This window comes from Pinus tabuliformis, chromosome 4_1, assembly GCF_031772625.1.
Source record: "Pinus tabuliformis cultivar Carrire ecotype Pingquan chromosome 4_1, CPIR1, whole genome shotgun sequence".
Lineage (NCBI taxonomy): Eukaryota > Viridiplantae > Streptophyta > Pinopsida > Pinales > Pinaceae > Pinus > Pinus tabuliformis.
Window position 1 is genome coordinate 13,270,038 of NC_142303.1, and position 13,895 is coordinate 13,283,932.

The window sequence follows — 13,895 nt, forward strand, 5'->3', positions numbered from 1 at the left end:
CCGGTGGAATGGATTCGCGGAGTGAACAAGTCAAGGTTGTTGAACTTGTTATGGGTGCCACACTATCATCGGTCAAATATGAACCTGTGTTGTTGGGAAAAGTATCCAATACGGAATGACCCTATCCCACTCTAAGGGTGATAGTACCTCAGCAACAATCAAAGCAAAGCTATTTGAGATTACTTCTTTATGAGATGTAAAAGAGGGGAGAAAGAGATCCACTAACCGATGTCTTTCGCTAATGATTGATCCAATCTTCTCTCTTTGCTGCTTGCTCCCAGCTCCTTGCTCTTTCACTGGCCCAGCTACAACAAGATCCTGCAAAATGGCAAGAGAGGGAAACTACAAGAAGCATACATTCATAATTGATTCAAAGATTAGAATAAATCAAATATACAAGTATAACAATACACCATTGAGACACATGCATATAGAAGAACCTCAAATGCTTTATTAATGGAAGAAGTAAAGTTCAGGAAGTGATACAACCATAAGAGGCCCAATCCAGCATCACCTCCCAGTAGAAAGAAATCTCTTCTTCACCTCCTTCAAAGCAAATCACCCAATAGCTCTAAACTCAAACCAACAACACTTCCTTACATTCACAAGATTCCAACCTCCCTAGACCTCGTGAGAGAGCTCTATATATAGGAGTTTTGGAGAAAGGATGAGTCAACTTGAAGCTGGCATGAAGCTGACTAGTGTCCTCTCTCACTTCAGTTATTCTTCAGTTCTTGAGTCCACTTGGAGGTTCTTTCTTCCACTTGGAGATCTAGACCCTCTTACTCATTACCAGTCGAATTCCCTGATCCAAGTGTCATTTTGGAAGCTTCCTGGGCATTGACACCTTGAGGAATGACTGTGCCACATGTCCCAACTCGCCCAGCGCAGGTAGCCTTATTTGCAGTTGACATTCAGCGCAGGTAGACAATGGAGTAGTTGACATTCAGCGCAGATGCTTAGTGGAGCAGTTGACATGATCCAAAATTGCCTTATTTTTGAGTGTTTTCAGGTGGAGAACTGTTATTCAGTGCTGTGGTTTGCTGACCTTGTTCCTCTAGGGGCAGGAACAACATGTTTAGGGACTTTGGATCCCTTAGATTATGGACATTTCATGCTTCATGCTGTAAGGCACAAAAATGTCTATAACAGTTGCCCCCTAAAGTATGAGGTCGTTTATCGGGTGAAATGCTTTATCAGGAGGATCCGAAGTTCATTCAATCGCTGAGAGGTGACCTGTAATAAAATACAATACAATACATTATTTTTCATTCTGCTTTCATGATCTAGCTGAGGCGGGCATTCCCATGCTCAGCTTTATAAATTCATTTTGGTACATAGAACAGACGATCGTCTGATGGTAGACTGATAATTCTCTGCTGAAATTATCATCCTTTGAGTAGGATGATCATCTACTGCAATGATGTCCATATCAAATGTCTTTATATTTTCTGAATATATATCGCAGCCCGGATGGATGAAACTAGATCCGGGGTCTTCAAACTCGTTCGATCTTCACTCTAAGTACAAGTCGATCCATGTGAGAATTGCGCTGAAGTCGAACATGGAAAGACATCGCTTGATTACCGGTCAATGATGTAAACTGTTAACAAGCACGAGAGGAATCACTGATAATGATATGACCCTCAATTACCAGCTCAACTAGCTTTCCTTATTCAAGTGAAAGCCCTCAACAAAACTGTTCACCGAACAATTATTGATGAGGGGGCATCTACATGTCTTATGTCGATGAGTTTCTGGAAAGATTTAGGCTCACCACCCTTGTCGAAATCGTCAACGACGTTAAAAGAATTTGATGGACGATCATACACTCCATACGGGATTTTAAGTAACTTGCAAGTTGAACTGGGGGGCAAAACAATAGGAATTGATGTTGAAGTAATTGATGGAAACCTCGATTACAACATCCTACTAGGAAGGCCCTGGATCTATGCCATGGCCGCGGTTGTGTCGACCTACTTCAGGAAGATTGCATTTCCCTTCCAAGGTGGAATTACAATCGTCGACCAACAAAATTTTCTCCCCAACAGTTCACAAGTTACGGGAAGCGTCCCAATGATCCATGGAAGCAATCATTCGCTCCAAAATATCGGAGTAGGTCTCCTAAAAGACCCTGCGTTAATGGGTACTTTTGCCCTACCGCCTCCGAGTAATCTGGCGGAAAAGGCCACAGTGGAATATGAAACCTTCTATTTCTAATGGATCTAAAACTTCGAGGATAGTTCCTATCTTGTGTCAACCTCATTAAAAAATGAAACAAATCCCCTTTCTCAGAGGTAAACCTTCATTCCAACCACCGAGTTGAATGCAATGAAGCTTGGGGGGCATGCGCCTCGATTTGCGTTATTATGTTGGGGGCATGCAAACTTATCATCGAGCAGTTTTAGCATAAATTTCATGCTCGTTAAAAATTAAACGCAAGATCCGAGCAGTTTTAACGCGGTCTTCATGCTCATTAAAAAATAAATAAAAGCAGTGAGCAATGTTTCCCCCAGAGTTTAAGCTCATTTTTAAATAAAAAATGAACCTATTTCGGTAAATAACCTCTGTGATCGTAAATTTATCAGTCATAAAAAGCCTTGGTCGTGTTTGCACCTGCCACCTCCACCGTCATTTGGCCGATCGTTCACCTCCATATGATTGTTTACCCATTTTGAGGAATAGCTGCGAAGAGTGATTTCACCTAGCCATCCTTGTGACACTGCCGTGATTGGAAAATTCCAACCTGTACCTGGAATCTGCTACTATCCCTGTTTATCACTCGTTCCTCAAAAGACGAGTCTTCTTTGAGCTCTTTTCAACTGACTCGTAAAATATGAAAAGATTGCCAAGTTTTGGCCTTCCAGCTCGTTAAAAGGACCGGAAGAGCTATCCCTCCTCTAGATTTTAATCTTTTTGGACCTGAGGGATTATTGCACAAAAAGGTCGAGCGCTTGTTTTATTCGGCTCGTTAAAGTTATTGAAAACTCATCCCTTCTGTATTGTTTTATACTTTTTCAGACTTAAGGGATTAGATGACGAAAAAGGAATTTTGGAGTTAACTTTCTGTACCTTTTCAGACTCTCTAAAAATGAAAAGGACCGAGTTTTCCTTGTCGTTAGACTCGTTAAAATGATTAAATAGCGACAAACTTGTCTTTAGACGAGAACGAGTTTCCCTATCGCTAGGCTCGTTAAAACATAACGATGGGCTTGCCCGAAGGGCAGGTTATAGAACAAGCATATGTTATCCTCATCAAGCTTGACAAAAATAAAGAGGTACTGGTTAGAAATGACTGGGGAAAAATTGGGAGAACCTCAAAGCTGTAATGGTAGCAAGTCGCTCTTGAACATGACACTTTTCCTCCGTATCACATCAGGTTGGGTTGTTTCATTCACCGGTCTCATCACCATGGTCTCGCCAAACCATCCAGTGGAGTCGCCAATTTGTTGTTGGGAAAAGTATCCAATACGGAATGACCCTATCCCACTCTAAGGGTGATAGTACCTCAGCAACAATCAAAGCAAAGCTATTTGAGATTACTTCTTTATGAGATGTAAAAGAGGGGAGAAAGAGATCCACTAACCGATGTCTTTTGCTAATGATTGATCCAATCTTCTCTCTTTGCTGCTTGCTCCCAGCTCCTTGCTCTTTCACTGGCCCAGCTACAACAAGATCCTGCAAAATGGCAAGAGAGGGAAACTACAAGAAGCATACATTCATAATTGATTCAAGGATTAGAATAAATCAAATATACAAGTATAACAATACACCATTGAGACACATGCATATAGAAGAACCTAAAATGCTTTATTAATGGAAGAAGTAAAGTTTAGGAAGTGATACAACCATAAGAGGCCCAATCCAGCATCACCTCCCAGCAGAAAGAAATCTCCTCTTCACCTCCTTCAAAGCAAATCACCCAATAGCTCTAAACTCAAACCAACAGCACTTCCTTACATTCACAAGATTCCAGCCTCCCTAGACCTCATGAGAGAGCTCTATATATAGGAGTTTTGGAGAAAGGATGAGTCAGCTTGAAGCTGGCATGAAGCTGACTAGTGTCCTCTCTCACTTCAGTTATTCTTCAGTTCTTGAGTCCACTTGGAGGTTATTTCTTCCACTTGGAGATCTAGACCCTCTTACTCATTACCAGTCGAATTCCCTGATCCAAGTGTCATTTTGGAAGCTTCCTGGGCATTGACACCTTGAGGAATGACTGTGCCACATGTCCCAACTCGCCCAGCGCAGGTAGCCTTCTTTGCAGTTGACATTCAGCGTAGGTAGACAGTGGAGCAGTTGACATTCAGCGCAGATGCTCAGTGGAGCAGTTGACATGATCCAGAATTGCCTTGTTTTTGAGTGTTTTCAGGTGGAGAACTGTTATTCAGTGCTGTGGTTTGCTGACCTTGTTCCTCTAGGGGCAGGAGCAACATGTTTAGGGACTTTGGATCCCTTATATTATGGACATTTCATGCTTCATGCTGTAAGGCACAAAAATGTCTATAACAACCTGATTGTCATTAAGCAGCTGCTGTGCCTGGGGCATGATGGGTGCTTGTGGTTAAATGATCCGATCCCTATCATAGATATGTTAATCCATCGCATCACATTATTACCACACTCTGGACTAAATAAGGCCAAGGCGTTTGGCGAAAAGACGAGCGAGTGCGACCTCGCTAAGAAGATGAAGGAAAAGTTTAAACTTGTCAAAAAGCCGCGCAGGTCTCCAATTACTAGCACTACTCACCCTACGGTCAATATTGCCACGTAGATATTGGCTGGAAAATTTATGCAAAAGTGCCACATGGACGAGGTGCTGGCACGAGTGGTCTCATTGGTAGCTCAATGCGCGAAGGACGTATAGTTTAACTTAGCGTGCTACCTGTGTAGTGAGTTCCTCGTGAACTGTAGAGATGCATAGAACGATAGTAAGACCCTTCACTATTCATGGTTATTTCTCTCAATTGTGTTGTTCACATGGGATTTGTCAGAGGATAGCCAGTTTCCTCCTGTGGAGAAGGATTTAATGGAAGCAGCGATGTTTGCATCTCTCTCGGCCACCAAAGATGTTGCATCGGTCACAGAGAGAAAAGTATTTTGGGTACTCATGGAGGCAAGCATTCACATGGCAATCAACCAAAAGTTGTTGTTGTCACCAATCGTGTTTGAGTAACTCTCGGGGTATATGGAGTTCAAAGCAAACTTCCACCATATTTACATCTGAATGCGCAAGGACGCCGAGCAGAAATGGTTCGACTTACCTTATCTAGCTACGGATGAAACTATTGCAGAGATCGTCAAGTGCTAGCCAACAGAGTGACATTATGCATCCAATGAGGCCACCGGGACTAGGAAGTTCGTGGAGAAACAGAAAAAGGACGCGACTAAGAAGATGGTTCTCCAGTTGGCTGAAAAGAGGAAGAAAGAGGCCAAGGAGAAAGCCTGTGTAGAAGCAGAGTGCGCCATGAAGGAACATGAATTGCAGGAAGAGCACGACTCTGAAAGAAGTCAGAAGTCTCCTTCACCCCAAATGGAGGAAGAATAGTGGTCAGAGCAAGGTGGCAGAGATCAAAAAGAGAGCACTCCCTTCTGAGTGAAGCAATACAGGGAGCAGGAAAGGGAAGAACAACAAAAGAAGTCGAAAGCCACCAAGTCGTTGCTAGATCAAATTACCTTGATAGAGGGAAACCTAGATGATATTGGAGATAAGGTGCCAAATACAACAGCAAAACTGTTGCAGCAGTTTGAGTAGCAACAAAAGAAAGCACTGAGCACCATCTAGGTGGGTCTGGGTGAGCTACAAATCCAAACAACTAGACTCCAGGAAGATATAGGATAGAGCACCGCTACATCAACCAGTTTGGCAATGGGGACCACTCAAGGAGCAGAAATGGTTCGCTCAATGGATCTCTGGGTAGTCGTGTTGCCTGACGGAGATTTGAGCATGGAGGCGGCTGCTGATAAGGCTATTGTTAGCTCCTTGAAGAATATTGGCCTCAAGTTGTCCACACTCCCCATTGAGTTCCTTCACACACTGCAAGCAGGTGTGATAGTAAAAGTTAAGGCTCGAGAGCAGCACGCGCTGAGCATGATCAACAAATACAAAGTCAACAACGAGTAGATTTTTGTGGAGAAATTAGAAGCACTGGAAGCATGGAAGAAAGTTTAGGCGCAAAACGAGCAAACTGTAGCCGTGGTGGCCGAGTCATGCAAAACAATCCCTAAACTACATATCCCAGAGGAAGCACTGGTGGATGCGAAGATCAAGAAGTTGGTAGCAGGTGTGCATGACACGAAGACGGAAGTCGGCAAGGTTCAGTTTGAATTGAACCTGAAGATTACAGAGTTAGAGTTGAAGTCACAGCCTTCAACTCTGCTAGAGGTCAGAGAACAACATGAATCCGGTGTCAAGGATGGAGTCACAATAGTGGATTCTACTGTGGTGGATTGCACCGCGCTTTTCGAGAAATCCATGGAAGTAGCCATGGTATTGCAGGAAGATCCTAACTTGTAGAGATTAAACACAGCAGCCCATGAATTGCAACAGTGATATGACGAAGCGAGAGCGATGGTGCACACCGTTTCTATAGCATAATGATTGGCCAAGTTGCATGAGGCAAAACAATTGCTTGAACAAGTGGAGGTAGTGCAAAGGAAAGAGGCAATCCTCAAGGCTAGATTGGGGCCTTGGCTAGATGAGGCCTATGTTATCTTTGCCACCATTGAGGAGAAGTTGGCAAGACTACAGAGAACGAAGCACAAGATCAAGGAAGACAGTGTAGGACTAGCAACAGAGCACTTGGTGAAGCAGATCAAATAGGCAACCACGCAGAGCTAGGCTGAGGTAGCCGTAGCACAAGTAGAGTTGGGAGGTCTCCACAGTAAGATCTCCATGCCAGTAGAGTGACTCGAGGGTGAGTCATGATATTTGTTTCGGGGACCTGTTGGGATAGGGTCCCCTAGGATCAAATTTGGGGAAAAAGCCCAAGTTTTAGGGCAAAAATCCCAAGTTTTTTTTGTAAAGAATGTAAAGTCTCCACAAGTTGTGGTTGCGGAGTGCGTAGATAGTAAAGTGTTATAAAAGGTTTTACCCTTCTTTTATGTAATTTATGTCAGCTTGTGTAGGTCCACCCATGGTCTGCGAACCATGGGATTGTATAAAAGGGAGAGTCTTAGAGAGTCTAAGACAAGTAGATATCAATGAAGACGAATGTAATGGGTCAGTAGAAGAAAGAGTGACGATGTATTAGAGTAGAAGAGAGGCTTTGCAGCTGTGTGCGTAGAGGCCTAGAGTAGAGTCCGTAGCTGAGTGAGTGGACCCCTACAGCTGAGTCCTCAAGGAAGTCTTGAGTCTATAAGCAGAACTAAAGTATTAATAAAGAGATTATTCCATAAATTCCTGTGTTTGTCTATTTACTTTTGTTAAGAATGAATGCGCTATTATGTTATGATGAATGATGGGTTTATGAATTAATGCTATAATGATGCACGATTTTACATGATTTATATTGTTATATGAACACAAGTAATAATAATTGTTTATGCGACTTCAATGTTTAGTTCCCGGTGAAGAAAAAATGCGATCCGGTCTGCGATCACCCCGCCTACAAAACTTCTGAGAACCCTAAACCCTGATCGCCCCTGACGGCTTGAGCTGTGCCGTCGAACTCCTTCTTAAAGCCTTCAATGGATAAGCCGGTAGGAGGGGCGGGCTCTGCCCCCCTCCTCTGAACACCCCAAACTTTGACATGAATCAGAACGAGACTCCACTGACCCCTTCTGGCACTGTCCATGAATCTGAGCAGGGAGGACAAAGGACGAATGGAAAAGAGATGCCCACAGCTCAGCCTGAAGCGATGGATACAGAAAAAGAGGCGCACCAAAAAGCCTCTTCGTCACAGCCAAAGGCGACCTCGCCAACCTGTATTCTGAAGGCCGTAGAACGCATCAAGGTTGATCTGCCAAGTCATCGCATAAATGGTGAGATCCAACACATGCAGGATCATGCGTTAATAGGAAAGTTTCTTGGATTCTGGCCTACTGAAAAGGCCTTGCAGGGATGGATAACATCAAAATGGAAGCCCAAAGGACAGGTTACTCTGCAGCTTGGACCGAAAGGCTTCTTCACAGCCATCTTCCATTGTGTGGAGGACAAATCGCGGGTATTCGAAGGCGGCCCATATTTCTTTAACTCCTCAGGACTCTATCTCACGGAGTGGAAGCCAAGATTTAACCCTGATAAAGAAGACTTCAGCTGGGCTCCAGTATGGATACGAATGTATTCCCTCCCAGTGGAATACTGGAAGGAAGAAACGCTTGCAGACATTGGCAACAAACTTGGGACCTTCATCAAAGTTGCGGCGGAAACAAAGTCCCGCAAATACACCTCGTACGCCAGGATCTGCGTTCAGATGCACCTGACCAAGGCTTTAGCTGACTCGGTAAGTCTCTTTCACGATGACTTTGAATGGATACAGCCTCTAGATTATGAGCATATCCCCTTTCGCTGCCGTAAATGCCATGAGCATGGACACCTCTTCCGAGACTGTACTCTAAACCTGCTGTCTAAAGCCTCTTCCAATGAAACCATCAAAGACTCGGAAGGCTTCACCAAAATTCCTAATCGCCGTAGGCATGCCAAGAAAAGCCAGGCAGTCCGTGATATTGCCGCCAAATCGGATTCCCAGCGCAGATTCTCTCCGCTTGCTTCCCAGGATCCGCAGGACCTACCTAGCTCTGATCCCCTAGAGAATATTACTCTGCCTTCATCTTCCCTCCATCCCTCAACCCCCATGCAGTCCTCTGATCCAGTTTCTTCTCGCCCCTCACCTCAACAAACGACGGATAATACAAAAATGGTTTCAGATCTTAGCCCCTTACCCTCAGACAAGGGGAAATATGTTCTAGATTTCAAGCTGCAGGCTTCAACCATGGATCTAGATGCAGCTCTTGCTCTAAGTCTATAGGAAGCTGCAGATGAGGACGATCAGAGCTCCCCTATCATCATGGAGGAAGATCCGGAGAATATTATCCTAGAGGGTCTTGATATCTTCAAACTTGAAACGACCTGCAAACAAAAAGAATTTAACTCCATTCCCCCTTGGCAAATAGACAGGCTTGAAGGAGTCTTGACCAAAGTGCAGCACAATAAAAGTCTTGGTATACAAGGAGGAAGCCCATGGGATGGAGAAAAAAATCTCAAAGAAACCAAGAAAAGGGGACGTAAGACAGACCTTCAGAGGACCATAATAGTGGGATAAATACTTGTGGAATCGGGGCGATTCCCTAAGTTGACAAAGTTTTATAAACCCAAACCTCAGTTTCCATGAAGCTCATCTCCTGGAATGTGAGAGGACTCAACAGCCCCTCAAAACACTGGATGATCAAAAAACTGATTCAACAAGAAAAACCATCCATAGTTTTTCTTCAGGAGACAAAAAGTAGCAACACAGCTATTGATAGAATTCGAAATAAGATTTGGGCAGGTAGCAACTCAATTTCAGTTGACGCCTCAGGGGCCTCAGGCGGACTAGCCATGCTATGGAATCCGCAGACTCTTTCACTATATGACTTCCATGCCACCCATCACCTCATTCAAGTGTCCTTCCACCTCATCGGCACCAACATCCACGGGCATCTCTCAAATGTGTATTTTCCACAAAATATACAGCAAAAACTAGATCTGCTGGAAACAATCTCTATTCTAAATGAGAACAGGAAGTTCCCCCTCTGGATCGGCGGAGGAGACTACAATATCATAAAATTGATGGAAGAGAAAACAGGAGGCAGAACCAGGCTAGAGAGTGACAACAATGGCCTCAGAGAATTCATTCACAATAATCAACTTATGGACATTCCAACCTCCAATGGAATTTTTACTTGGACTAATAAGCGTAGGGGCATTCATCATATCGCCTCCAGGCTCGATAGGTTCCTCCTGTCGGACAATGCAATTCGTTTGGGCGGGGACTTCAATGCGTCAATCGTACCCCAAGGAGGATCTGACCACTGGCCAATTATGTTACAATGGTCTAGGCCCGGTACTCGCTGCAATCGACCCTTCCGATTCGAAGCCTTCTGGCTTACAAATCCAAACTTCAAGACAGTGGTAGAAGAAGCATGGAAATCTTTTATCCCGCCAGAGGGGGCCAAAATGTATCAATTCCAACAAAAGTTGAAAAACTTAAAACAAGTCCTCAAGGGCTGGAATCGCACACATTTTGGCAACATACAGGAGAATCGCCAGAGGCTGGAAAAGCAAATGGAAGCACTTCAACAAACTTTCATCCGAGAAGGCAGAACAGAGGAACAGACACAACAGGAGCAGATCCTTTGGAATCAAATAGAAGAACGCAGGCAACAAGAGGAAATTCTCTGGCGTCAAAAATCCAGAATCAGCTGGCTAAAAGAAGGGGAGAAGAATACCAAATTCTTCCATAAAACAGCCATCCAAAGGCGTATGCACAATAACATCACTTTCATAAACAATCAACAAGGGGAAAGAGTAGAAGCACACGAAGATATGGAGAAGGAGTTCACAGGCTACTTTCAGGATATCCTCAGGGAGCCCACAGGTAACAGAGATGAGGCAATCAGAACTATCACGCAACACATTCCTCGAATCATAACGGAGGACCACAACAACAAACTGCTTCAACCTACGTCACTAAAGGAAGTTGAAGAAGCTATGGACCAACTTAAAGATGGCAAGGCTCCCGGGCCGGACGGCTTCACAGCCAATTTCTTCCATGAATTTTGGGAGCTCATCAAAGCTGAAGTATGGGAACTAGTGGAGGAATCAAGAATTATGCATTGGATTCTCCCTGCCCTCAATACAACCTTCATAGCATTGGTTCCAAAAGGTGAAGAACCGAGCAAGCCTGAAAATTATAGACCAATAGCGCTATGCAATGTAATCTACAAGCTCATCTCAAAGGTCATAGCGAATAGGCTCAAACCTCTCCTTCCACTACTCATTTCTCCAGAACAGACGGGATATGTAGAAGGACGGCAGATCATGGATGGAATAATTCTATCAAATGAGGTGATTCACTCATTAAAGCTTCTAAAAAAACCAGGTATGTTACTAAAACTGGATCTCTCTAAAGCCTTTGACAAACTCAGTTGGAATTACATTCAAAAAATGCTATTGGCTTTTGGTTTCAGTTCTACTTGGACCAGATGGATCATGAACCTTATTTCCTCTCCCGACATCTCCGTCCTGCTGAATGGCTCTCCCTTTCGCCCCTCTCGAGGCATCAGATAGGGCTATCCTCTCTCACCTTTCCTCTTTGTTCTAATGGCAGAAGGGCTCAGTAGGCTTCTCAAATCCGCTGTTTCCTCCCAAGCTCTAAAAGGAATCTCTATACATGGTCTTCCTCCTCAGTCCCATCAACAGTTTGTTGACGACACTATGTTATTTGGTCATCCTTCATCACAAGAGGCCTCTGTCTTCAAATCCCTGCTTTCCCTCTTCTCCGAAGCATCAGGCACTTCCATCAATGCCTCGAAGTCTCAGCTCTTCTTCTTCAACACCCCCCCCTCTACGCAAAGAAACATTGCCAGAATTCTGGGGTATACCATATCCAAGCTTCCATCAAAATACCTAGGGGCACCCCTTGCGGACTCTGTCGTCAAACATGCCTCCTGGAAGACTCTACTAGATAAATTAGAATCAAAGCTTTCGTCATGGACTTTTCGTGCTCTAAACATGGCCGGCAGACTGGTCTTAATTAAATCGGTTTTATAGGCAATGCCTTTGTATCTCTTTTCCATTATGGCAGCTCCAAAATGGGTCCTTAAAACCATTTGCAACCTTCAACGCAACTTCCTATGGGGTTCCTCTGGCTTGAACAGAAAATGGGCTCTTGTTAACTGGAAAGAAGTCTGCAAAATCAAATCAGAAGGCGGTCTAGGCTTGCGAGATCCTCTTCAAAGCAATAATACAATGGGAGCACGAATGTGGTGGAATTGGATCTCCAAGCCACACTCACCATGGGCTAGACTATGGCAAGCAAAATATGCCCCGGGTAGTCAATGGAAAGATCTTATCAGAATCAGTTCCACAACCCAAGGATCACCAATATGGAACACTGCAAAGCTCCATAGCAAGTTCATTCAAGAGCACAGTTTCTGGGAAATTCACTCAGGTACGACGGCAAGGTTCTGGGAGGATTCATGGCAGCAACTCCCAAAGCTGGCAACTTTATTTCAAAAGCCTCTTTGGCAAATGCAGATGCAGCAGGCGAACCTTACTTGCGTTCATCAATTCTGGCAACAATCCTCAAATCATGACTTCCGAATCTGGAAGCAGGCCAGCCTCTGGCAGATGGACTGGCAGGGAGAAACGTACTCTGACATAGATCAAGAACTTATCTACAGAAGAATCCGTTACTCCAACCAGCAGGACCGATTAAGATGGGGTCACACGCCCAAAGGAACATTCACCACTAAATAAGCTCACCAATTACGCTATTCAGAAACCAAGATAGACAAGGACCGAATATGGGAAAAAGTCTGGCAACCAGGACTATGGCCCAAAATTTCAACTTTCTTATGGCTTCTTAGTAAAAGGCGCATACTCACTTGGGACAACTTGTTAAAGCGTGGATTCATTGGGCCATCAAGATGCCCAAATTGTAATCTCCACTCTGAGACCATCAGTCATTTAATGGAAACATGTCAGCTAGCTACGCAACTCTGGAAGAAAGTTGAAAAATGCAACATGAGATCGGAAGCAAGGATGGAGGATGTAACAGAAAATATAAGGAAATGGACTAAGAACCCTTTTAAAAGCCCGCTTCTCAACTCTCTGTGGAGTCTAATACCAGGCTTTCTATACTGGATTCTCTGGAAGGAAAGAAACTATAGAATCTTCAATAACACCTTCAGGTCAATAGATGCTCTGTGGCTCATCTTCAAAAAAAATCTACAAGAAACTCTTGCTATCAGAACCTGGTCTGCTACAGATCTGCCAGACTCTCCAAAGGAATGCAACATTCTGAAAGAATGGAATTTGGACCTCTCCTTTTTAGCAAAGGTCAGCACCCGTCCCACAATTAGTACTACCTCTCGAGCAAGCTGGTCCCCTCCCGCAAACAACTCCTACAAGCTGAATTTTGATGGGGCTGCCAAAGGAAATCCCGGGCCTACAAGCTTTGGAGGAATCTTCAGAAGCCACACGGGAGCAATACTGCATATATTCTATGGATCAATTGGCAAAGATACTAACAACGCAACAGAACTGGAAGGACTCTGGGAAGGCATCTGCATAGCAGAACAAAAACATTTCTTCCCTCTGGAGGTTGAAGGAGACTCTCTTATTCTTATAGCTGCTGCAAAAAGAATACAGGCAGGTTCTTCAGCTGTCAAGGTCGCATCAAGCTGGAGATTGCTGAGCAGGCTGGAATCACTGGAGGAAAAGCTACAAAATCCCCTAAGCATAGCCTTCCAGCATGTAAGAAGGACAGCTAACCAAGTAGCAGACAGACTGGCTAACCAGGGTGTATCTCAGCTAATTCCATACTTCTCAGGTTCACTTGATATGGTAGATGATGACCAACTCAAAAAGGACTGCATTTCTTTGGTGCAGAAAGATCTCTCCCTCCCGGATGCAGGTGCTTAAGGTGAGCGGCGGATAGATGGGGAGTCACATGGGCAGGGGTCAGCCCATGTGTGACACGCAATACCTCGCGGGATGTAAGAGAGGTTCGCATGCTGGAATATCAATGAGGGCATTAATGCTGGTCTTGTCTTCCATAATTCGTCTCCTGGCTAACTGTGCGATGGCGATTAATAAACCGGGAGCTGCTGCTACACTTGCGCATTCTTCGGCAATCGTCTGGCATTCCGCTGCAACACTGGCGCATTACTCGGTGGAGTGGGGGAATGAG

General features: G+C 44.3%; 1 protein-coding gene across 1 annotated transcript; it reads left to right on the forward strand.

Annotated features, from left to right (window-relative positions):
* Nucleotides 1-12,745: 12,745 nt before the first annotated feature.
* LOC149173980 (uncharacterized) lies at nucleotides 12,746-13,627 on the forward strand. Its single transcript, XM_089420696.1, has one exon. The coding sequence runs from the start codon at nucleotides 12,746-12,748 to the stop codon at nucleotides 13,625-13,627; it is 882 nt and encodes a 293-aa protein (XP_089276822.1).
* The last annotated feature ends 268 nt before the right edge of the window (nucleotides 13,628-13,895 follow it).

Excerpts from the sequence above, each read along its gene's own strand:
- LOC149173980 (XM_089420696.1), top strand. The coding sequence starts at position 12,746 with ATGGAGGATGTAACAGAAAATATAAGGAAATGGACTAAGAACCCTTTT.